Here is a 26,886-nt window from a genome sequence, read left to right as displayed (position 1 = left end):
CGGGCCATGGGAGTCACATGAACTGTGGAGGCCATATGGCCCAGCAATCTCAACATCTGCCGAGCTGTGATCTGCTGGGACGCTCGCACCCGCGAGACTAGGGACAACAAGTTGTTGGCTCTCGTCTCTGGGAGATAGGCGTGAGCCGTCCGAGAATCCAGCAGAGCTCCTATGAATTCGAGTTTCTGCACTGGGAGAAGATGGGATTTTGGATAATTTATCACAAACCCCAGTAGCTCCAGGAGGCGAATAGTCATCTGCATAGACTGCAGGGCTCCTGCCTCGGATGTGTTCTTCACCAGCCAATCGTCGAGATATGGGAACACGTGTACCCCCAGTCTGCGAAGTGCCACTGCTACTACAGCCAAGCACTTCGTGAACACTCTGGACGCAGAGGCGAGCCCAAAGGGTAGCACAAAGTACTGGAAGTGACGTGTGCCCAGCTGAAATCGCAGATACTGTCTGTGAGCTGGCAGTATCGGGATGTGCGTGTAAGCGTCCTTTAAGTCCAGAGAGCATAGCCAATCGTTTTCCTGAATCATGGGGAGAAGGGTGCCCAGGGAAAGCATCCTGAACTTTTCTTTGACCAGATATTGGTTCAGGGCCCTTAGGTCTAGGATGGGACGTATCCCCCCTGTTTTCTTTTCCACAAGGAAGTACCTGGAATAGAATCCCAGCCCTTCTTGCCCGGATGGCACGGGCTCGACCGCATTGGCGCTGAGAAGGGCGGAGAGTTCCTCTGCAAGTACCTGCTTGTGTTGGAAGCTGTAAGACTGAGCTCCCGGTGGACAATTTGGAGGTTTTGAGGCCAAATTGAGGGTGTATCCTTGCCGGACTATTTGGAGAACCCACTGATCGGAGGTTATGAGAGGCCACCTTAGGTGAAAAGCTTTCAACCTCCCTCCGACTGGCAGGTCGCCCAGCACTGACACTTGGATGTCGGCTATGCTCTGCTGGAGCCAGTCAAAAGCTCATCCCTTGCTTTTGCTGGGGAGCCGAGGGGCCTTACTGAGTCGCATGCTGCTGACGAGAGCGAGCGCGCTGGGGCTTAGCCTGGGCCGCAGGCTGTCGAGAAGGAGGATTGTACCTACGCTTGCCAGAAGAGTAGGGAACAGTCTTCCTTCCCCAAAAAAATCTTCTACCTGTAGAGGTAGAGGCTGAAGGCTGCCGGCGGGAGAACTTGTCGAAAGCGGCGTCCCTCTGGTGGAGCTGCTCTACCACCTGCTCGACTTTCTCTCCAAAAATATTATCCGCACGGCAAGGCGAGTCCGCAATCCGCTGCTGGATTCTATTCTCCAGGTCGGAGGCACGCAGCCATGAGAGTCTGCGCAACACCACACCTTGAGCAGCGGCCCTGGACGCAACATCAAAGGTGCCGTACACCCCTTTGGCCAGGAATTTTCTGCACGCCTTCAGCTGCCTGACCACCTCCTGAAAAGGCTTGGCTTGCTCAGGGGGGAGCTTGTCCACCAAGCCCGCCAACTGCCGCACATAGTTCCGCATGTGTATGCTCGTGTAGAGCTGGTAGGACTGAATTTTGGCCACGAGCATAGAAGAATGGTAGGCCTTCCTCCCAAAGGAGTCCAAGGTTCTAGAGTCCTTGCCCGGGGGCGCCGAAGCATGCTCCCTAGAACTCTTGGCCTTCTTTAGGGCCAAATCCACAACTCCAGAGTCGTGAGGCAACTGAGTGCGCATCAGCTCTGGGTCCCCATGGATCCGGTACTGGGACTCGATCTTCTTGGGAATGTGGGGATTAGTTAGAGGCTTGATCCAGTTCGCCAGCAATGTCTTTTTTAGGACATGATGCATGGGTACTGTGGACGCTTCCTTAGGTGGAGAAGGATAGTCCAGGAGCTCAAACATTTCAGCCCTGGGCTCGTCCTCCACAACCACCGGGAAGGGGATGGCCGTAGACATCTCCCGGACAAAGGAAGCGAAAGACAGACTCTCGGGAGGAGAAAGCTGCCTTTCAAGAGAGGGAGTGGGATCAGAAGGAAGACCCTCAGACTCCTCGTCAGAGAAATATCTGATGTCCTCTTCCTCTTCCCACGAGGCCTCACCATCGGTGTCAGACACAAGTTCACGGACCTGTGTCTGCAGCCGTTCCCGGCTCGACTCCGTGGAACCACAGCCACGGTGGGAGCGTCGAGAGGTAGACTCCCTCGCCCGCACCGGCGAAGCTCCCTCCGCCGACGTAGTCGGGGAGCCTTCCTGGGAGGCTACCGCAGTCGGTACCGCAAACGACACCGATATCAGAGACCTCACCCCGGAAAATGGGCCAGCCGGCGCCTCGCTCGACGGTACCGGTGGCGCAAGCACCCCCGGTACCAGAGGGGTAGGGCGCAACAGCTCTCCCAGGATCTCTGGGAGAACGGCCCGGAGACTCTCGTGCAGAGCGGCTGTGGAAAACGACATGGAAGCCGATGCAGGTGTCGATGTCAGAATCTGTTCCGGGCGTGGAGGCTGTTCCGGGCTGTCCAAAGGGGAGCGCACCGACACCTCTTGAACAGAGGGCGAGCGGTCCTCTCGGTGCCGATGCCTACTGGGTGCCGACTCCCTCGGCAACCCAGAGCTCTCGGTGCCGACACGGGAAGGGGACCGGTGACGATGCTTCTTCGACTTCTTGGGACGAAGCATGTCACCGGAGCTTCCCGGCACCGACGAGGAGGACATAGAATCCAGCCGTCGCTTCCTCGGGGCCGAGGCCGAAGGAGGTCGGTCTCGGGGGGGGCTGTACCGCAGGAGCCCTCAGGGTAGGGGGAGACCCACCCGAAGGCTCACCGCCACCAGCAGGGGAATGGACAGCCCTCACCTGCACTCCAGACGAAGCACCACCGTCCGACGACATCAGCAGACGAGGAGGTCTCGGTACCACCGACGCCGACGCAGCCCTCCGATGTCTCAGCCCCGATGCAGAGGGCCGATGCCTCGATGCACTCGATGCAATCGGGGGCGAGGATGAAACTCCGGGCGGCGACGACGTCGAAGCAGTCGATACTTCCGGTGCCGATGCCGACGAAGAGCCCGAGAACAAAACGTTCCACTGGGCCAATCTCGCTACCTGAGTCCGCTTTTGCAAAAGAGAACACAGACTACAGGCCTGCAGGCGGTGCCCAGCTCCCAGACACTGAAGACACGACACGTGCCTGTCAGTGAGCGAAGATTACCCGGGCGCACTGGGTGCACTTCTTGAAGCCGCTGGAAGACTTCGATGTCATGGGCGGAAAAATCGCGCCGGCGAGATCAAAACTCGAAATGGCGAAAATGGCACCACAAAAAAAGGGAGAAGAAAAACTTCGAACCGAGGCCTAAATAGGGCCTACCCCGACGACGAAAGAAAACTTACCGGGGCAAAACTAGAAATACGGGAAGGGGAGCAGACTGAAAAGGTCTCCTTCCGACACTTTTTTTTTTTTTTTTTTTTTGAAGCGAAGTCCAAAAACGACGCGCGAGGTCAACTTTCGGGGCGCGAACGGCGAAACACAACCGTACCGAGCGCGGACAAAAGAAGACTGGCCAGCACGAGCCGGTTCGGGCGGGAACACGGCCGCGCATGCGCGGTGCGCATCGGCGCGCGAGGACTAGCAAAGGACTTTGCTAGAAAGTGTTTGGAGGGGCTGCCGTGGACGTCACCCATCAGTGAGAACAAGCAGCCTGCTTGTCCTCGGAGAAAGCGTGACGCGACTTCTTTTTTTTTTTTTTTTTAACGCTGTGAGGAAAGCAGAGGCAAAAGAGGTAAATAAAATCACTCCGGAGGCTCAGATAAGTGGGAAAGGCAGGGAAAGGCGAACCAATGTGCCTGCATCCATTGAGTGGGAAAGGACAGGGAAAAGCAAGCTAATATGTCCACATCCACGGGGGCATGGGTAAGGCAGGAAAAGGACTGACCTATGTGCCTTCAAAGTGAAGCTGCTATAGCCTCTAACACCCCGGCTAACAACTGGCAAGCCAGGAGCCACCCCCAGGCAGATTTTTTATGGAGCTCGAAGAAGCTGCAGCCACCCTGCTTGGGGAGATAGAGAATACCGAAGAGGCAGTGGAGCTAGCTGACCATTAATAGGCACTGTGAAAAGTTGAGTGCTCTCTATCTCCCCCTGCTGGTTGATGGACACAACCCATACGTAATGGCTTCATCTGCTTGATGACAAGGAATTTTATTTTAATAATATTCTTGAAGTTCACATTATCTCAGTCTTGATGCTTTTCTCTTGTTGTAATAATTGAACTACTTTGTTAAATCATTCATTAACATCACACATAGCAGCGGACTCTATGGGTAATTCAGTAACTCCAATATTGAACAAACTCCTTGATTCTGACAGGGGAGACGAATTTTTCTGTTGGGTTTAGGACCCCAATAATTTTTGAAAAATTGGCCCCCATTACAGCAATCTGATTGTATGACCTGCTATTTTAGTGCTTGATAAATTCACAGCACATCACATACTACTTTGTTTTTCCTAACTTCATGTTCTTATAGATGCGTGTTTTTATATTTTAAAACACTTCTTCAACCAGAGTCTCTATTCTTTACAGTCCGAGGTTCTCTCCAAGTATATTTCTGATTCATTACTTCTATAATGGTTATTTCCCTGTTAACAAAGCATCCAGTAAATCAACTGCTTTTTCTCCTCTTTTGTTTTCTGGAGTTTGGCAATGTTTGCCTATGCTTCTACATCCTTTTGATCAGTCATATTCCTCCGTTTTGAATTTAGCACTAACAACAAATAATAGACTACGAACTGTGCAGTATCACTCTTTTATATTTTACTGCTTGTATTACGTTTCACACTTGTAATTCAGTATCATTCCTCTACTTTCTTAGATAACCTGTATCGATTAAAAAAAATTATTGCCACATCTCTACCCATCTTCTTTGACTCAGTTCTACCCACCTTTCATGATTGCTTTACCATCTATTTCGGTCAGCTGCTGATAGAATTATACTACAATTTCACAACCTATAGTGGCCTGTCTTCACTATGTCTTTAACATTATGAACAAAAAGTCTAGTTTAGAACCCATCTTATTGATGTCATACTACAAAGTTAGTCTTTTGACATCTTCCAGTAAGAACCTGTCTCCACTATGTCTTTAATATTTGGATACCAAGTAGTGCTACTACCTGGATACTAACAACAATGCTGTTGTTTTTGTCAGTATCATTCTATTGTTTTTGCACATCCATTAGTGTGCACACTGACTGAACTCCCATTACAAAACCACCTTATCCAGAGTGGACTACTTGTATTTTCGTTTTTTAACTATTGGAGAATTTTACAGCATACCTTCCACATGATTATGCTTCTCTTGCATCATAAGTTTTGTTTTCTCGTATTCATTGACAGATTCCATTTATTGCCATTATACAAGTGATCAGATCACTGTTACTTATTGTACAATTACTAATTTAAAATGAAGATACATACCTGTAGTAGGTATTCTCTGAGGACAGCAGGCTCAATATTCTCACGTATGGGTCGTCGTCCACGACGGCCCAGGAGACCGGAACTTCAAAAACGAAAAAAAGAAGTCTCTAGAATGCGGCGTCGCGCGGGCCGAACGCACTGCTCATGTGCGAACGGCTTCCCACCCGAGACGCGAGCATGCCCTAATCAGTTAGTAAAAAGCAAAGTATAGAAAAAGAAACAACTCCAACGGGGAGGAGGGTGGGTTGTGAGAATATTGAGCCTGCTGTCCTCAGAGAATACCTGCTACAGGTATGTATCTTCATTTTCTCCAAGGACAAGCAGGCTCAATATTCTCACGTATGAGGTATCCCTAGCCCCCAGGCACACTCAAAACAAGAAACATTGGTCAACTGGGCCTCGCAACGGCGAGGACATAACAAAGATTGACCTAAAAACAAATTGAACTAGATGAGAGTGCCCCTCCGAAGGGACACCACCTTGTAAGTGGTGGAGGGGCTTCCGTGTTTCAATGACTTAGAGGGCTATGCTGAAGGGTTACCCATATCAGACAGGCCTCTGAGGAGAAACCAGACAAAGAGTGTCCCAAACTGGAGGATCCAAGATGGTGTCGAGGGAGGACATACGTTAGTTGAGTTCCCGTTTTACACCAGAATACCTGAAGAAGTAGGCGCGCTCCCCAGAGAATGGGGAAGAAAAAGGCAAAGCCGTGGTGTTGTCCTCCTCGAACACGGCTGGGGTTCCCACCACTTCTAAGTCTACTTTGGAGAGATTCGGAGTCATAATGTCGGGGAACAGCAAGGCTTTATCGCCGAATCTCAGTGGAGAGGGAGTGACTTTGAGTTCCCCTGTTGGGGACCCGGAAACAGTAACGCTTCGCTATGGAGGTCGACAGTGGAAACGCCCGAAGTGGGTTAGGATTCGCACGCGATCCGAGGAGGTCCTGGCGCAGCATTGACTCCGGATAATAAACCAACTGGGGGATTGGAGAGTGAGCTCTTCCCCCCAAAGATATCTGGAGTGGTTTCTGTGGAGAAATTGGACCTGGTGAAGCTAAAAAATGTCATAATGGACGCACTATGGGAAGTGCTGCAGAGTGTGAATAATTCTCTTCTTCAGATGTCAAAAATTTTTCAGGAATAAATATGTGATTATATCAATACTTATCTAACAAAGTTGAAGTCCAAGATATAAAAATAGAGACTTTGATTACGGAAATGGTTTCTCTACGAAAATCAGTTAATCTGGTAATGAAGGACAGTCATGTTTCTTGTAAAAAAGTGGAACTTCTGGAGAACCAATTAAGGAAAAATAGCTTGAGAATGATAAATCTTCCTAAAATACCCTATATATAGAGTTATATTACTAGTGACTTTTGCCTTTGATTTAGATAGGAACAATGTTTTGAAATTGAATTTCCGATACATGGCTGATAGTTTTTTGGGTTCAAAGATAAATATATTTCCTGATATATCAAGGGAATCGCAGACTAGGAGGTGTGAACTCTTTGCTTTTAAGCCAAGAATCATTGCCCTAGGTGGGACCTTCCTAGAGCGATTCCCTTGTAAGTGTTTCATTTCCTTATTACTTATTTGTTGAACCCAAGAAATTACAAGAGTTTGTGGAGTTAAAAGAACAGATGAAGAACCCTCTGCAGCAACTTCCTTTAGTTACCACTGTACCGGCTGCAATTACCAATTAACCTTCCTCCCCCAGAAAATATGAATTTGTAAGATTAACCACTTCGTGTTTTTCTTATTTTCTTTGAGATTGTTTTCCTGATCTTGGATCCCCCAATTGTGGACAATTATATATATTGTTGAGAGAAAATGTTTTTTCTTTTTCCTTATGTTAATTTCTGTTTTTCCTTACATTTACATGATAAATGTGAATGTAATTAAGTAAAATGATAAATAAAAAAATTAAAAAAAGAACTAGATGAGAGTGTAGCCTGGAACAGAACTGGGCCTAGGAGGGTGGAGCTGGATTCTAAACCCCGAACAGTACGCCAGCCCAATATCCATCAGCGACATCTGAGGAGTTCCTGGCATATCCGAAATCGAATCCATGACAGAATGCACCAACTGAGACAAACTCTAGCCGCATAAGAACTACAAACAGAAGCTTGAAGTGTCAAAGCGGCCACCTCAAAGGCACGTTTTAAAGAGGCCTCTAACCGTCTGTCTTGCATATCCTTAAGTGCCACACCACCTTCCACTGGAAGAGTAGTCTTCTTAGTGACCGCCGTCACCAGGGCATCCCACCCTACATACAGCAAACTGCTCTAAACGGTCCGCTGAAACCAGATACAGCCTGGCCATAGCCCTGGCTACTTTCAGCCTCCCATCCGGATCCGCCCACTGGGCCAAAATCAACTCTTCCAATAGCTTCATGTACCAGAAAGGCCTTAGAAGGTCGCCTGGTACTAGCCATCTTGGGGTTGACCGCCTGAGAAACTGCAACCTCGGGGTCCTCTATATTCAAGGCTTCCAGCGCCTGAGAGATAAAGGAGGACAACTGGCCCTTGTGGAAAATCCTCACGGTGGAAGAATCCTCCGGTTGGTCAGTGAGGACACCGTCCTCCACGTCCTCTACCCCATCTGCTCTGAGAGAGCCACCACGGAGGAAGCTGCAGGCGACCATATGCAGGACCCCTCCTCAAACCAAAAAGAAAGCCTAAGCTTTTTAAGAGAGGAGAAATCCTCTGGGGAAAACCCCCAAATCTCTTGGTTACCCCCAGACCCCCTGAGAGAATCAAAGGCCGAAGCTGTCGCAGCCATGTGAGGGGGGGGGGCAGAGCCATTTTCAATAAAAACGCCTGATGGAGTAGCAAAATAAACTCTGGCGAAAACCCCTCCCCCGCAATGGAGGTCGCAGCCATGGCACCTGCACCACTGCCCACAGTGCCTGACGACCCCCCCCCCCCCCCCCCGACTCCCCTGCCAGCGGAGAAGAAGCTTTGCCCAAAACTGCTACTGGAGCAAGCTCCGCGACCGATCGCAAAATATTGCGAGAATCACCAGGCTCTGGCCGGGAAAGCACGATCTCAGGGGGGTGGGGGGCACTGCTCCATCGAGTCCCGCCAAATCAGCGCACCCCGCGCTGCAAAGGCCTGCCACCGAACGCAGTATCCCACATCGGGAACAGCGTTTTACCGCCTCCGCTGCCATCGCCCGTTCCCAAACAGGAACCCAGCAGGACTTACCCCGGACCGGGAAAGCGCGGGAACTGACAGCTGAGCCGAAGGGAAAAAAAAACTCTCCGACTCCACTTTGAGGCAGGCTCAGACAAGCAGGCAACAGAAAGCAGGACTCGGACAGCAGTAAAACAAACCTGCTCTCAGCAAAAACACACTTCCCTGTGCTTCTGTTTCTCTTTTAAATAAATTCTATGGTTCTCTTTTTTTTTTTTTAGTGAGGAGGCAGAAAAACAGGGAAGGAAAGGAACAGCAAAAGCCTATTCAGAGGGAATTTGAGGTGTAGCAGGGACCCAGCAACTGCGTATGCTGCCAAAGGGCACACCACCAGTCTGCCACCCCCGGCTCAAACTGGTCACCGGCCCAGAAGCACCCTCAGAGGCCTTGGGCCCAGGAGCTGGAGAAAAAGCCATCCACCACCTGCTGAGATAGAGACATACTAACTGAGGAAGGAGTTGGCCATCTGGCATCACTGCCTTTAGTTTGTTTAACTCTATCTCCACCTGCTGGTAGGCGGACTTAACCCACTAGTTCCTGGATTCATCTGCAAGTGACAAGGAATGTGCCATTGGGGAGGGTGGGAAGAGGAGCAGACAAAGGTGAATGTGCTATTGGGAAAAGTGGGAAAAGGGAAACTTGAGGAAAATAGGAGGAAATTTCAAGCCTTAGAATGGGGAAATGAGCAAAAATGCTAATAGCGCAGAATTTTCAGACATTTTGCATAAAAACAGTTTCTACTTTATGATGATGGACCTGACTGTGCCCCACTGAAATATCCTTATAACCTTCCCCCAAATTTATACCTTTAAATAACTTTATCCCTGAGTTCTTCTGATAGCTAAGTTTTCAGTGTGTTTCAACCTTTGTTTCAAATTACTTTATACAAATGAAACAGCTTAATTTTTCATTCAGGAGTATTTAAATTAGCTCAACTACTGTGACTGGACATAGGTAGGCTCTAACTTATTATAGGCCTTGTTTTAGAAAAGGAGCTAATTAGGTTTGCTGCTACAAAAGATGTGAAGACCTATGCAATCAAACCACTTTGGTTTCTTATTCTTTACTTTTTGCACATTTGTAAAGTTATTCTACACTTTCAACGTGAAACAGCATGTGTAGATGAATTAAATCAACTCCTACTTCAATGAATTCTGAATTGTATTTTTTTATACAGCAAAATATGAAAAAAATATACAAGAACGTGAAGACTTTTACAAGGCACTACAGTAAGCATCTTCAAAACAAAGACAGTACTTCTCCATTTACATTTAAAAAAATGTAAACAGTTACCTCAACTAGGATTTCAACAAAAGGTATGGAAGACTCTTCATACTGTAATTTAGCAAAGAAAAGTTCTGGATTGGTCTTCCAAACCCCTATCCACTTATTTTTCTCCTTCAGTTTTTCAGAAAGATATTTGCTCATAGACTCATCTGCTTCTTCAGCCTGTACAATTGGAAAATATAGACAAAAAGAACAAGAAAAACAGTATTACATCCTTGAAGTCAAAGAACATTGCCAAATGGAGTCAACAAGATTATTGAAAGTGCATGTATGACTAACTTACAAAACAAAAATGTAATTCCATTTATTCCTTCCGTTCCAATGTAATATTATTAAGAAACTACTATATATAAATAGTTGGAAAAAATGTGTACACGTCTATCTGTTTGTCTCGGGGCAAAGTAGCTCTCCAAAAATGAAATGGAGTAGGACTAAATTTGGCATGGAGACCAGGGCAAAGATATATGAATTTGAAAACAGGCCAAACCAGACCAGGGATTTCAGAGAAGTGAAGCTCTCTTACCCCCTTCCCCCAAAAAATATAGTCCAATGCATTTCTGTGGGAGAAGAAGTTCCAAAAGCTGCAACATACAAATATTATTTCACTGTTAACATAGTTTAGAAGGAAACATTATATCTTACCGGATAATTTTATTTCCTTTAATAACAGCAGATGAATCCAGAAACTTGTGAGCTATGACCACCTACCAGCAAATAGAGACAGAGGACATCAAACTGAACTATGCCATAGGATGATAGGCATCCTGGTCAGTTAGAGCGAAAGCTACAGACCTGAAGAATGTATTCTCCTAGGACAGCAGGCTGATTGTTCTCACAAATGGGTGATTTCCATGGCAGCCCCTCCGATCGGAGATCTTCACTAGCAACAGTGTTTGCTAGCCCTCGCGTGCGCATGCACGACCGTCTTCCCACCCGAACGCGAGCGTGATCGCCAGTCCAGTAAATAGCAAGACAAGGGAAGACACAACTCCAAAGGGGAAGCGGGCGGATAGGTGAGAACAATCAGCCTGCTGTCCTCAGAGAATACCTTCTACAGGTATGTAGCATTCGCTTTCTCCGAGGACAAGCAGGCTGCTTGTTCTCACAAATGGGGTATCCCTAGCCCCCAGGCTCATTCAAAACAATAAACATTGGTCAATTGGGCCTCGCAACGGCGAGGACATAACTGAGATTGACCTAAACTTATTCAACTAACTGAGAGTGCAGCCTGGAACAGAATAAAAATGGGCCTAGGGGGGTGGAGTTGGATTCTAAACCCCAAACAGATTCTGTAGCACCGACTGCCCGACCCGACTGTCGCGTCGGGTATCCTGCTGAAGGCAGTAACGCGATGTGAATGTGTAGACAGATGACCAAGTCGCAGCCTTGCAAATCTCTTTGATAGTGGCAGACTTCAAGTGGGCCACTGATGCTGCCATGGCTCTAACACAATGAGCCATGACATGACCCTCAAGAGTCAGCCCAGCCTGGGCGTAAGTGAAGGAAATGCAATCTGCTAGCCAATTGGATATGGTGTGTTTCACCACAGCCACTCCCCTTCTGTTGGGATCAAAAGAAACAAACATTTGGGCGGACTGTCTGTGGGGCTGTGTCCGCTCCAGATAGAAGGCCAATGCTCTTTTGCAGTCCAATGTGTGCAGCTGACGTTCAGCAGGGCGGGAATGAGGATGGGGAAAGAATGTTGGCAAGACAATTGACTGGTTCAGATGGAACTCCGACACCACCTTTGGCAAGAACTTAGGGTGAGTGCGGAGGACTACTCTGTTAAGATGAAATTTAGTATAAGGAGCATGAGCTACCAGGGCTTGAAGCTCACTGACTCTGTGAGCTGAAGTGACTGCCACCAAGAAAATGACCTTCCAAGTCAAGTACTTCAGATGACAGGAATTTCAGTGGCTCGAAAGGAGGTTTCATCAGCTGGGTGAGAACGACATTGAGATCCCATGACACTGTAGGAGGTTTGATGGGGGGCTTTGAAAAAGCAAACCTCTCATGAAGCGAACAACTAAAGGCTGTCCCGAGATCAGCTTACCTTCCACACGGTAATGGTATGCACTAATCGCACTAAGATGAACCCTTACAGAGTTGGTTTTAAGACCAGACTCGGACAAGTGTAGAAGGTATTCAAGCAGGGTCTGTGTAGGACAGGAACGAGGATCTAGGGTATTGTTGTCACACCAGACGGCAAACCTCCGCCATAGAAAAGAGTAACTCTTTTTAGTAGAATCTTTCCTGGCAGCAAGCAAGACACGGGAGACACCCTCTGAGAGACCCAAAGAGGCAAAATCTACGCTCTCAACATCCAAGCCGTGAGAGTCAGGGACTGGAGGTTGGGATGCAGAAGCGCCCCCTCGTTCTGAGTAATGAGGGTCAGAAAACACTCCAATCTCCACGGTTCTTCGGAAGACAATTCCAGAAGAAGAGGGAACCATATCTGACGCGGCCAAAAGGAAGCGATCAGGATCGTGTTGCCTCGATGTTGCTTGAGTTTCAGCAAAGTCTTCCCCATCAAAGGTATGGGAGGATAAGTATACAGGAGGCCTTCCCCCCAATCCAGAAGAAAGGCATCCGACGTTAGCCTGCCGTGGGCCTGAAGTCTGGAACAGAATTGAGGGACCTTGTGATTGAGTTGAGTGGTAAAGAGATCCACCAAGGGAGTGCCCCACACTTGGAAGATCTCGCGTACAACCCTGGAATTGAGCGACCACTCGTGAGGTTGCATTATCCTGCTCAATCTGTCGGCCAGACTGTTGTTTACGCATGCCAGATAGGTGGCTTGAAGAAACATGCCATTCCGGCGAGCCCAAAGCCACATTCTGACGGCCTCCTGACACAGGGGGCGAGATCCGGTGCCCCCCTGCTTGTTGATGTAGTACATGGCAACCTGATTGTCTGAATTTGAATAATTTGATGGGACAGCCAATTTCTGAAGGCCTTTAGAGCGTTCCAGACCGCTCGTAACTCCAGGAGGTTGATCTGTAAACCTTTCTCCTGAAGGGACCAACTCCCTTGGGTGTGAAGCTCATCGACATGAGCTCCCCACCCCAGGAGAGACGCATCTCTTGTCAGCACCTTTTGAGGCTGAGGAATTTGGAAAGGACGTCCCAGAGTCAAATTGGACCGAATTGTCCACCAATGGAGGGACTGAAGAAAACTCGTGGACAGTAGGACTACATCCTCTAGGTCCCCAGCAGCTTGGTACCACTGAGACGCTAGGGTCCACTGAGCTGATCTCATGTGGAGGCGGGCCATGGGAGTCACATGCACTGTGGAGGCCATGTGGCCGAGCAATCTCAACATCTGCCGAGCTGTGATCTGCTGAGACGCCCGTACCCAGGAAACGAGAGACAGAAGAGTGTCGGCCCTCCCTTCCGGAAGGTAGGCACGAGCCGTCTGAGAGTCCAGCAGAGCTCCTATGAATTCTAGCTTCTGGGCTGGAAGAAGATGGGACTTTGGATAATTTATCACAAACCCAAGTAGCTCCAGGAGTCGAACAGACACCTGCATGGACTGTAGAGCTCTTGCCTCAGAGATGTTCTTCACCAGCCAATCGTCGAGATAAGGGAACACGTGCACTCCCAGTCTGCGTAGAGACGCCGCCACGACAGCCAGGTATTTTGTAAACACTCTGGGCGCAGAGGCGAGACCAAAGGGTAGCACACAATACTACTACTACCACTTAACATTTCTAGAGCGCTACTAGGGTTACGCAGCGCTGTACAGTTTAACAAAAAAGGACAGTCCCTGCTCAAAAGAGCTTACAATCTAATGGGCGAAATGTCAAGTTGGAGCAGTCTTGATTTCCTGAATAGAAGTATGGTGGTTAGGTGCCGAAGGCGACACTGAAGAGGTGGCTTTGAGCAAGGCTTTGAAGATGGGCAGGGAGGGGGCCTGGCGTATGGGCTCAGGGAGTTTATTCCAGGCATGGGGTGAGGCGAGGCAGAAAGGGCGGAGCCTGGAGTTGGCGGTGGTGGAGAAGGGTACTGAAAGTAGGGATTTGTCTTGAGAGCAGAGGTTACGGGAAGGAACGTAAGGGGAGATGAGGGTAGAGAGGTAAGGAGGGGCTGCAGATCGAGTGCATTTGTAGGTTAATAGGAGAAGCTTGAACTGTATGCGGTACCTGATCGGAAGCCAGTGAAGTGACTTGAGGAGAGGAGTGATATGAGTATATCGGTCCAGGCGGAAGATAAGGCGTGTGGCACAGTTCTGAACGGACTGAAGGGAGGATAGATGGCAAAGTGGGAGGCCAGTGAGGAGTAGGTTGCAGTAGTCAAGGCGAGAGGTAATGAGAGAGTGGATGAGAGTTCGGGTGGTGTGCTCAGAGAGGAAAGGGCGAATTTTGCTAATGTTATAGAGGAACAAACGACAGGTCTTGGCTATCTGCTGGATATGCGCAGAGAAGGAGAGGGAGGAGTCGAGGTTGCGGGCAGATGAGACGGGGATGATGAGGGTGTTATCAACTGAGAGAGAGAGTGGAGGGAGAGGAGAAGTGGGTTTGGGTGGGAAGACAATAAGCTCGGTCTTGGCCATGTTCAGTTTCAAGTAGCGGTTGGACATCCAGGCAGCAATGTCGGATAAGCAGGCCCAGACGAGTTCCCAGACGGAATCGAAGATACTGTCTGTGAGCTGGCAGTATCGGGATGTGAGTGTAAGCATCCTTTAAATCCAGAGAGCATAGCCAATCGTTTTCCTGAATCATGGGAAGGAGGGTGCCCAGGGAAAGCATCCTGAACTTTTCTCGGACCAGATATTTGATCAGGGCCCTTAGGTCTAGGATGGGACGCATCCCCCCTGTTTTCTTTACCACAAGAAAGTACCTGGAAAAGAATCCCAGCCCTTCCTGCCCCGGTGGTACGGGCTCAACTGCATTGGCGCTGAGAAGAGTGGAGAGTTCCTCGGCAAGTACCTGCTTGTGCTGGAAGCTGAAGGACTGAGCTCCCGGTGGACAATTTGGAGGTTTTGAAGTCAAATTGAGGGTGTATCTCAGCCGAACTATTTGAAGAACCCACTGGTTGGAGGTTATGAGGCCACCTTTGGTGAAAAAGTTTTAACCTCCCCCCGACAGGCAGATCGTCCGGCACTGATACTTGGACTTCGGCTATGCTCTGCTGGAGCCAGTCAAACGCTCGTCCCTTGCTTTTGCTGGGGAGCTGCTGGGGCCTATTGAGGCGCACGCTGTTGACGAAAACGAGCGCGCTGGGGTTTAGCCTGAGCAGCAGGCTGGCGGGAGGGAGGATTGTACCTACGCTTATTAGAAGAATAGGGAACAGTCATGGGCGTAGACTGGGGGGGCGAGGGGGGGCAATGCCCCCCCAAACACAGGGCCGGCACCAGGCAGCTCTCCCTTCACCCCGCCCTCTCACTGTTCCTTCTCCTCCCCCACCTGGCATCCCCGTGAGCCGGCTCTCCTCCCTCCCTCCGGATCCGTCCCTCACCAAACTGATCTTTGAATCCTTTGCCTGCCAGCTAGCGCTCTCTCCCCTGCTGGTTTGCGCTTTAAAAATGGCCGTTGAGACTTCCAGAGGAGGCCTCGCTCTCGGCGGCCATTTTGAAGCGCGAACCGGCAGGGGAGAGTCAGCGCTAGCGGGCAGGAGAAGAATTCGAAGATCAAGTTGGTGAGGGACGGATCCGGAGGGAGGGAGGAGAACTGGCTCGCTGCGGGGGGGGGGGGGGTGCGGGGGGGAGGAGAAGGAAAGGGGAGAGGGCGGGATGAAGGGAGGGCAGGGGAGAGGAGGGTCACTGCTGGACTGGGTGGATGGAGGGCAGGGGAAAGGAGGGTCACTGGGTATGGGTGCTTGCAGGGCAAAGGGAGAGAAGGGTCGCTGGACATGGGTGGATGGAGGGCAGGGGAGAGAAAAGAAATGCTGGACATGGATGGAGGGGAGGAAAGAGTGAGGAAGGAGATGAGATGAGGGAAAAGGAAGAGAGGAGAAAAACTGCACATGGATGATTAAAATAGGCAGAAGCTGAGGACCAGAAATGAAGAGGAAAGGAAAGAAATAAATGGAAAGGAAGCCCTGGAAACGGAGTTAAGAGGACAGATAGCAGCAGAATCAGATACTGGACCAGCATGATTGAAAAAAGAAAGTCACCAGACAACAAAGGTAGAAAAAAAATTATTTTATTTTCATTTTAGCGTTTGGAATATGTCCACTTTGAGAATTTACATCTGCTATCTTATTTTGCAATGTATAGCATGATCAGAAAAACAGTCACCAGACAACAAAGGTAGAAAAAAATCATTTTATTTTCATTATAGTGTTTGGAATATGTTCACTTTGAGAATCAGGTGCTCAACATTAAAAGTTTATATTTACTTATTTATACCCCCTCCCCCCCCCAGGCTCTCTCCCCGGCTATAGCCAGCTCTGCAATTTGGGGGGGGGGGGGGGGGGGGGCGCAGAGCTGGCTATAGCCGGGGAGAGAGCCTGGGGGAGAGCCTGTTGTTAAACATTTACCAGCACACCACTGCCTGCCGCCAAACCCGCTGCCTCTCCGATTCAGTGGTTATCCATCGGCAAACGAACACTAGTTATTCCCAAAAAAGTCAGCTCTTGCTTCCCTTCCTTCCTCCATATTAGCATAATTTGCATATACATATATGCAAATGATATGCTAATATGCCCCGCACCTTCCTTTGCCCCTCCCCCCTCCAAATGAAACAGTCAAACTACGCCTATGGGAACAGTCCTCCTTCCCCCATAAAAACGTCTACCAGTTGAGGTAGATGCTGAAGGCGCCCGGTGGGAGAATTTGTCGAAGGCAGTGTCCCGCTGGTGGAGTTGTTCTACCACCTGTTCAACCCTTTCTCCAAAAATGTTATCCCCCCCCGGCAAGGAGCATCCGCAATCCGCTGCTGGAGCCTATTCTCCAGGTCGGAGGCAAGCAGCCATGAGAGTTTGCGCATCACCACACCTTGAGCAGCGGCCCTGGACGCGACATCAAAAGAATCGTAAACATCCCTGGCCAGGAATTTACGACACGCCTTCAGCTGCCTGACCACCTGCTGAAAAGGCTTGCCTTGCTCAGAAGGGAGCTTATCCACCAAGTCCTTCAACTGCCGCACATTATTCCGCATATGAATGCTCGTGTAGAGCTGGTAGGATTGGATTTTGGCAATGAGCATTGCAGAATGGTAGGCCTTCCGCCCAAAACTACTACTACTACTTGACATTTCTAAAGCGCTACTAGGGTTACGCAGCGCTGAACAAGAATGGTAGGACTTCCGCCCAAAAGAATCCAAGGTTCTAGAGTCAAGGCCCGGGGACGCCGAAGCGTACTCCCTAGAACTCTTGACCTTCTTAAGGGCCAGATCCACCACACCAGAGTCATGGGGCAACTGGGTCCTCATTAACTCTGGATCCCCATGGACCCGATACTGGGATTCAATTTTCTTGGGAATGTGGGGATTAGATAACGACTTCGACCCAGTTCGCCAGCAATGTCTTTTTGAGGACATGATGCATGGGTACAGTGGACGATTCCTTAGGTGGCGAAGGATAGTCCAAAAGTTCAAACATTTCGGCTCTTGGCTCATTCTCCGTAACCAGAGGGAAGGGAATGGCCGTAGACATTTCCCGGACAAAGGCCGCGAAAGACAGACTCTCAGGAGGAGAAAGCTGCCTTTCAGGAGAGGGAGTGGAATCAGAGGGAAGACCTCCAGACTCCTCGTCAGAGAAATATCTCGGGTCCTCCTCTGCTTCCCACGAGGCCTCGCCCTCGGTATCGGACACAAGTTCACGAACTTCAGTCCGAAGCCGGGCCCGTCTCGACTCCGTGGAAACATGGCCACGGTGGACACATCGAGAGGAAGACTCCCGCATCGGCGGCGATGAAGCTCCCTCTATCGATGTCGTTGGGGAGTCGGCCTGGGAGGCTGCCGATGCAGGTACCGCAAGCGGTACCGGAACCGGAGACCTCACAACGGGCGAGGGGCCAGCCGGCGCCTCATTCAACGACACCGGCGGCGCAAGCACCCCCGGTACCGGAGAAGGGCGCAACAGCTCCTCCAGAATCCCTGGGAGGATGGCCTTGAGGCTCTCGTTCAGAGCGGCTATCGAGGAAGGCAAGGAGTCCAGTACAGGCGACGAGCTGAGAATCTGTCCAGGACGCGGAGGCGTTACCGGGCTGTCCACAGTGGAGCACATCGACACCTCCTGTATGGAGGGTGAGCGGTCCTCCCGGTGTCGACCCAGAGCTCTCGGTACCGCGTCTGGAAGGCAACCGATGACGATGCTTCTTTGCCTTTGCACGAAGCACCAGTACCTCCCGGTACCGCAGAGGAGGACGTCGAATCCAAATGTCTCCTGTGGGCCGGGTCCGAAAGAGGTCGATCCCAGGGGGCCTGCACCGCAGGAGCCCTCGAGGCAGGCGGAGATCTACTGAAGGGCTCACCGCTACCAGCAGGGGAATGGACAGCCCTCACCTGCACTCCGGAAGACGAAGCACCCTCCGACGACATCAATACCACCGATGACCTCGGTATCACAGATGTTGGAGCACCGGCAGATGAGCTGGGTACCGCAGACGTCGACGCACCGGACGATGACCTCGGTACCGAAGACGTCTAAGCACCGGACAAGGCCCCGAACAAAAGGTTCCACTGGGCCAATCTCACCGCCTGAGTCCTCTTCTTCAACAGAAGACAAAGTACAGGCCTGGGGACGATGCCCGGCCCCCAGACACTGAAGGCACGAAACGTGCCTATCAGTGAGGGAGATAATCCGGCTGCACTGGGTGCACTTTTTGAAGCCGCTGGCAGGCTTCGAGGACATGGGTGGAAAAATCACGCCGGCGAAGTCAAAATTCGCGATGATGGCTAATGGCACCAAAAAAGTTAGAAAAAACCCGCACGGGCGGCTACAAAGGCCGTGTCCGACAACGAAAAAAACTTAACGGGAAAATTCTCGAAATAAAGGATTTAAAAAAAAAAGAAGTACGAACACGACGGAAAAGAAGAATCCGGACACTTCCGAACAGAATGCGGCAAAATGACGCGAGGGGTCTCCTTGGGGCGCAGACCGACCGAAAACAGCCGTCCTGAGCCGCGGAAAAAAGAAGACTGGCGATCACGCTCGCGTTCGGGCGGGAAGACGGTCGCGCATGCGCACACGAGGGCTAGCAAATGCTGTTGCTAGTGAAGATCTCCGATCGGAGGGGCTACCGTGGACGTCACCCATTTGTGAGAACAAGCAGCCTGCTTGTCCTCGGAGAATATTTTTCATAACAAAGGAGAAGGAAAAATTAGAAAATACGACAGCTCTCCTTCCTCACAGAAAAGAGGTACGTACAATATAAAAATATGAACTGCAAAGAATAGGAACTTGCAACAACTAATCTAAACATAGAAACCAACTGATATGATCATGTTGTTACAACAGAGAGATTAAAGGTTTCTGGATTCACCTGCTGTGGTAAAAGGAAAGAAAATTTTCGGGAAAGACATAATTTTTCCTTTCTCGTCATCAGCAACAGATTAATCCAGAAAACTTGTGGGATGTAGCAATCCAGTCCTTGCACAGGGCAGGAAACAGAAACACCCACAGAGAGAACTGAAGCTCTGAAGGATGTCCAAGCAATAATGTTTGGAAAAGGTACATAACGAGGACCAGATAGCCAATCTGCAGATTTCTATTTAAAAAAAAAAAAAAAGAAAGAGATTCTGACCAAGACGTGGAACAAGCTCTGGTAGAATGAGCTCTTAAGGAAACCAGAGGTTGCTTGCCAGAGAGTCTGCAAAACCAAAGAAACAGATTCCTTAATCCAGTGAGCAATGGTTGATTTTGAAGCCACATTCCCTTTATTTGGACCCACCAATAAAACAAAAAGGTGATTAAAACAATGAAATGAATTGGTGACCTAAAGGTAGTGGAGGAGTAGTGCAACAAATGAAAGTCCTTCTCATAATCTTATTTTCAAAAGGATAAAAGAAACAAAGGTTGGTTTATATGAACAGAAAAAGAACCTTAGTACAAAGAAAGGAACAGTACAAATAATTACTCTTGCTTTCATGAAGCCAAGGAAGGATCTCTGCAGAACAATGCTTCAAGTTCAGAAATTCTTTGTGCAGACGTAATTGCCACAAGAAAGCCAGATTTCATTGTAAGATCCTTTAAAGTAACCTTTCTCAGGAGTTCAAACGGTGACTTCCGGAGAGATCAAAGTATTAGGTTCAGATTCCACTATAGACAAGGAAAGCAGAGAGGTGGCTGAAGACAGCTGATTCATTTTAAAAAATGAACATCAGGTGTGCAGCTATGGAGGAATTCATCAGTCACCCTCAATAACAAGTTAATGCTGGCACTTGAACTTAAGAGAGTTACAGGCCAGACCATTCTTAAAACCATACTGCAAGAATACCAAAATTTGAGGAAAGGAAGAATGAAAGGGAGATATATTTCTTTCCAAACACCAAGCTTCGAAAACTCTCCAAACTGGGGCACATGTGGTAGAAGTAGAAGATTTCCTTGACTGAAGCAAGGTAAAAACTTCTTCAGAGTATCCTTTCTTCCTTAATTTTGAATGCTCAAGAGCCAAGCCTTAAGATCAAAGGGGGATGGATCTTCCATCTGCACTGTTTCCTGCTCAAGTCTTGAAGAGGTAGCCGAATTGGCTTGTCGACTAACATATGAACCAGGTCCACATACCAAGACCTTCTGGGCCAGAACAGAGATATCAGAATTACCTGACCTGGATGAAGAAGGATTCTGTGGACTACTCTTCTTATCATGGGTCATGGGGGAAGAGAGTAAAACTCTCTTCATCCAAGATTGTAGAAGAGAATCCATTCCTCCAGAACCATATTCTTTTTTTCTGCTGAAGAACCTTGGTACCTTTGCATTGTGACAAGATGATGTGAGAACCAGAATTTGAGCCCCTAATCAGATAATATGCAAGGACATTCAGCGAGCCTTGCTGCTGAAATCCATAGAAAATGCATCTATGTCCATTGGATCAACTAATGTGTCACCTTATCTGTTTATGTAAGTCACTTGTGACATTGTCCAACAAAATCCAGACCAGCTTGCCTTCCAGAATAAACTGAAAGGCAAGTAATGCCTGGCGGACTGCTCTGAGCGCCAAACAAATTGACAAAGTTATTCTGTCTTGTTCCAAAAGCCCTAAAGCACTGTGTTGGAGACAGTGAGCACCCCAGCTGGACAAGCATATATGCATCACCACCACTACCCAAGGTGGAATGAATAGAGTCCCTCAGAGGAGATTGTTTGAAGCCACCAGCACATGCTGCCTTTCACTTTAGGAGTCCAGAATAGGTGAAGACTGTGGTCCTCAGACATGGGAGACCAGTGGGAAAAGAGAGATTGATGAACAGGACACAAATGAGCTCGGGTCCAGGGAACTACATTGATGGTTGCTACCATGAACCCCAAAACTTGCACATAAAGCAAAGTTATTCACCTGTAGCACGTGTTCTCAGAGGACAACAGGCCAAGTATTCTCACATATGGGCAACATCATCCGACAGAGCCCAGTGCGGATGCTGACTAGCGAAATGATTGAAGAAATTTCTAGCAGTGTCCCACCACGAACAAGCTGATGCTTTCAACCTGACAGGCGAGTGCAGATACCTCAGTCATGTAAAATAAAATAGTTAAAGAATACAACTTCAAGGGGAAGTGGGAGGGTATGTGAGAATACCTAGTATGCAGTCCTCGGAGAATATCTGCTACAGGTGAGTAACTTCACTTTCTCCAAGGACAAGCAGGCCGTCTATATTCTAACATCTGGGAATTCCTAACTACCGAGCTCACCAAAAACAAAAATGCTAGGACAATGGACTCAAAACGTCAAGGCCTCAAAGTAAAAGTCAATCAACCTGAAACTATTTATGCACTAGCTGTGAAGGTGCAGCCTGAAACCAAAGAAAACTAGGCAGGGGGGTGAAGTTGGATTCTAGACACCAAACAAATTCTTCAGGACTGCTTGACCAAACCAGCTGTGAAGTTCGGTATCCTGCTCAAGGCTGTAATGAAAGATGTGAATGTCTGGACAGAAGGCCATGTTGCAGTTTTGCAAATCTCCTCTATGGAGGCTGACCTCAAGTGGGCTACAACAGTAGCTATGGCTCTGATATTATGAGCCTTGACATGACTCTCTAGAGTAAACCCAGCCTGGGCATAAATAAACAAGATGCAATCTGACAGCCAATTGGAATACAGTGTGTTTGCCGATGGCTACCTCCAACCTGTTTGGGTCAAAAGAAACAAAGAGTTGGGTGGACTGTCTATGCGCTTTAGTCTACTTCAGATAGAAGGCTAAGGCTTGCCTGCAATCAAAGGTATGCAGTACATTCTTGCCAGGATGGGAACGTGATTTGGGGAAAAATGTTGATAGAACAACTGACTGAGTAAGATGGAACTCTGAAACTATCTTAGGAAGGATTACGGTGCATGCGGAGAACTATTCTATTGTGGTGAAACTTAGCGTAAGGTAGATCAGCTACTAGGGCCTGAAGCTAACTGACCCTGAGAGATGAAGTGACTACCACCAGAAACACAACTTTCTAGGTCAAATACTTCAGATGACAGGAATTAAGCAGCTCAAAAGGAGCTTTCATAAGCTGGGTGAGGACAACGTTGAGATCTCATGACATAGTTGGAGGCTTGATGGGAGGCCTTATCAACATCAAACTTCTCATTAACCGAACAACTAGAGGCTGTACAGAGATGGGCTTACCACCTACATAGAGATAAGCACTAATTGCAATGAAATGAACCCTTACAGGGGTTGGTTTTCAAACCAGAGGTGCAGCAGATATTCATCCAGTTTTTGTGTAAGACAAGTGAGGGGATCTAAGGTCTTACGCTCACATCAGATGGCAAACCTATTCCATTTAAATTAATAACACCTCTTAGTGGAGCCTTTCCTGGAAGACAAGATGTAAGAGACACCCTCCGGCAAATCTAAGGGTTCAAATTCTACGCTCTCAACAAACAAGTCGTAAGGGGCAAGGATTGGAGGTTGGGATGTAAAATGGATCCCTCATTCTGAGTGATAGAAAACAATCCAATCTACATGAATCTTCAAAGGACAACTCCAGAAGAGGAAACCAAAACTGCCTCAGCCAACAAGGGGCGATTAGAATCATAGTTCCCTGATCTTGCTTGCATTTCACCAGTCTTCTCTATGAGAGGTAGTGGAGGATACGCATACAGAAGATCTTCCCCCCAATGAAGGAGAAAAGTATTCGACGCTAGCCTGCCATGTGATCTCAGCCTGGAACAGAACTGGGCGGCCTTGTTGTTGAGATGTGTGGAAAAAAGATCTCCCGAGGGAGTGCCCCACTCTTGAAAGAACTTGCAGGCTACACCCATGTTGAGAGACCACTTGTGCAGTTGCAAAACCCTGCTCAGTCTGTCTGCCAGGCCATTGTCCTTTCCTGCTAGGTATTTGGCTCAGAGGACCATTCCGTGAAGGAGGGCCCACTGTCACATCCCCACTGCCTCCTGACAGAAGAGATAGAATCCTATATTCCCTGCTTGTTCACACAGAACATTGCAACCGGTTTGTAAGTTTGAATTGAGAATAATTTGGTTCTGTAGCCAATCTTTAAGGTGGGGATGGATCAGAAGGGACCCTATAAAACTCCTCCTCTGTGAAGTAATGAGGGTCTTTTGAGTCCCATGAGCGGTCGCAGTCAGACTCCTCATCGTACTCAGTTTGGACTGAGTCTGTGCCTGCCCCAGCTCGGCAGAACCATGTCCATGCCCCAAAGATCGCCAAGGTACAGTCCTACCCTCAGACTCTAGGAAAGCTTCCTCCTCCGACATCGAGTGGTACTCTATGAGTTGATGTCGACCCCCTTCAAGGCGCCAACACAGAGGATCTCTCCACAGGCATGGTAGGAGTCTAAGGAAGAATCTGGGGCTGATCTGCAGTTGGCGTACGTGCCCTCAATGCCTAAGCAGAGTGCAACCGCAGTATCTGTGCCAGCTCCTCCCTGAGCATGGCTCGGTACCACTTATCGAAGAAAGGCATCGGCAAAGGTAGAGCAGCGAGGACAGAGGCAGCCTGAGAAGGAGTCGGTTTCGAACCAAAAGCAGGAACTTGGCTGTTCGGAGACCTGTGCACCGGCATCTCTACCAAAGAGGGGGAGCACTCCTCCCAGCGCTTCTCGGGTACCAGCGATGCTGATGTCCCAAAGATCCCGGCAATGTGCGTCGAAGAGGACCAATGCTTATGCTTCTTGGACTGCCCCAAAAGCTCAGCATTGTAGTCCTTTGGTGCCAACAAGTTTGATGTCGAACTCATACACACCCATAGTGTCGGGTCCAATAACAGACAATACTAAAAAACTAAAAGGAAGCAAAATAAAATGAAGATGAAGAATAAAAGATTTGCGAAAGAGACAAGAATACCCGCACCGGAAAGCACTGCAATAGCAGAGAAAAAAAAGCCCTGTGAGGAAAACATAAAGACATGTCCTCCCTAAGCTGCAGAAAAACAAAGTCAGAGGGACCTGCGCTCGCAAGGGAAGGCAGCAGCACATGAACAGTGGGACGCTGTTAGAAATATCTACAATCACCTCACTAGTCAATGTCTGCACCGAGCTCTATCGGATGACATCACCCAGATGTAAAAATACGGACAGCCTACTTGTCCTCAGAGAATCCTAGGTACGAGGATTCGAAATAAGCAACAAGAATCAGATCTGGTTCTGGACCTTGTCCCTTCTGTAATCTCGTGGAAATACTTTCCCTTGCAACATATCAAACTAGACTCCCAAAAACTCCAAATATTGCGAGGGAGTCCACTGGCCCTGGTGATGACTTGGCAACTCACAAGCATGGATGAGGCCCTTATGAATCAGTCATCCAGATAGGATGTATTCGGATTCCCTCCTTTCTCAGAAATACCGCTACCAGAACCATGACTTTGACAAATCTTCTTGGAGCTGTAGAGAGGTCAAATGGCATTGCTCGGAACTGAAAGTTGTGACCCTAGGACTGCAAACCATAAGCGCCCATGCTGGGGGGGTGGGGGAGGAGAACATGGAAATAATCCTCCTTGAGATCTAACAAGGTGAATTCTCCTGGCTGCACAGCTGCTATTACAAGGTTTCCATTCAGAAATGCTTGACCCTGCTCTGTGATGATTTTGCTTGCTTGCTGCTCATTAGTTGCAGTAGTTGATGGGGCATGGGTACGTTACAAAGGACTGTCTGCTTTGGCAGATGCACACTGGAATCTTCCAGGGGGCACCACAGTTTATTACCAGTGACGTCACTGGTAGAATTCAGTCTTTTTCTACCTCCACCTGCTGGTAGGAAGGAATAACAACTCAATTGTGAAGAAAGGTTGAGCTGACACAGAGAAATGGCCATTTTCTTGTGCAAGGTTCTGAATGGGGATTCCAAGAAAAAATCTGCAATTTGAGAGAACTCTAATTTGTAACCGTCTCTGATGATATCTAGAATCCAAAAGTCGAGAAAGAGAGGCCTAGGAAGACTCAAGACAGTCACAACCCTGAGGGCAGAATCCTGCTGCCACACTGAGGACAGAGAATCTGCTAGTCCAGGAAAGCAGGAACCTCATTATGCTCTCCACTGCTACCTTGGTGCAATGAGGGAAACACAGAGTTGCTAGGCAGATGACAGGGGCTCAATGCCTAGGCCAGGTCTCCGTTCCCTTGGTCACATTGTGCATTCACCACCCTGAAAGAGAAATCCTTAGAACACGATAATCACATACAGTAACAACCACACTGTCTTAACACAAAAGATTCCCTCTTTGTATTTTGGGGTTCTTTTAAACAGCAGTGACTCCTCTCATAGTTATTTCTTCTACTACTGCTGCTTGAACGATAGCTCAGTACCGCTATAACAGCAGTGTAGGCCTCACATTTTCAAAAAAAAGGCAGAGTAGCTCCCCCCTCCTCCGACTACCTTACAATCTCTTGTGGTCTAGTGGTATAGTAAGGGCAGGAGTGTTCTCTAGTTGCTCTTGCCCATGTCAGCTGTACTCTCAAAATGGCTGCCGTGACCTCTTGCAGCAGTCTCACAAGATAGTCACTAGAGATCAAAGAGGTTAGATTGAGAACAGGAAACGGGGTGAGCCTATCCAGCCCATTATATGGGCTCAAGCCAGTAGGCAGAGCTTGCCACCATCTTCACTCAACCAAAACAACAGCAAAAGATTATCAAAAATAAGGGACTGTCTATGCGTGGTCCATCTGTAAAAAGTCAAAAGCTGTTCCAGTTGTTGGATAAACAGTGCCTTACAAGGTGGAGGACAAAAGATTTTTTTTCTTTTTTCACTTATCTGACTGCTTTTTAATTTACTTGAAAGCTTCCCATATATGTAGATATAAAAATCATGAAATAAAAATTGAATATCACTAAAACAGCTTAAAAATTATTGTAGCTAGCAGAAACAGCAGTTATAAGGAGAAACTAGGCCTTACCTGCTAATTTGCTTTCCTTTAGTCAATCCAGACCGGCCCAGAATGTGACTGATGGGTTGTGCATGCCTTCCAGCAGGTGAAGACTGAGAATTAACTCTAGAAAGCCAGCCAATAAGAGCCCTTGCCAGCTACAGAAAGATCCAGTATTCTAACAAAGCAGAAGGAAAGGAGTAGAACCTCGTCTGTGCATCCGCGGGTCTGAGCAGCCACTGGCACATCGCCAACATAGAGCCTGTGCCTCATATCGAACGTGCTTCTCAAAGATGCCACTCCAGGTAGAGCACTGATTTCTTTGCTGCATCTTTTTTTTTTTTTTTTTAAATAATAGAACAGCAAATGTGCAACACAGCTCCAAGAGGAACCCTATAGCAGAACAACAGAATACACTGAGGGATCTGGGCCGGTCCGGAGGGACTAAAGGAAAGCAAATTAGCAGGTAAGGCCTAATTTCTCCTTCCTTAGCGTCCCTCTGGACCGGCCCAGAATGTGAGTAATAGGAAGTAAGAAAGCAGTATGAACCTGGGAGGGAACCAA

General features: G+C 48.5%; 1 protein-coding gene across 1 annotated transcript in view; it reads right to left on the bottom strand.

Moving 5' to 3' along the window:
• Positions 1-26,886, bottom strand: part of SHCBP1L (SHC binding and spindle associated 1 like) — a 386,593-nt gene that overhangs the window by 301,817 nt on the left and 57,890 nt on the right. The window contains 1 exon segment of the mRNA XM_030208001.1: positions 9,916-10,071. Coding sequence (XP_030063861.1) covers positions 9,916-10,071 — 156 coding nt within the window.

This window comes from Microcaecilia unicolor, chromosome 6, assembly GCF_901765095.1.
Source record: "Microcaecilia unicolor chromosome 6, aMicUni1.1, whole genome shotgun sequence".
Taxonomy (NCBI): domain Eukaryota; kingdom Metazoa; phylum Chordata; class Amphibia; order Gymnophiona; family Siphonopidae; genus Microcaecilia; species Microcaecilia unicolor.
Note: the sequence above shows the minus strand (reverse complement) of the source record. Positions and strands in the feature narration are given on the sequence as shown.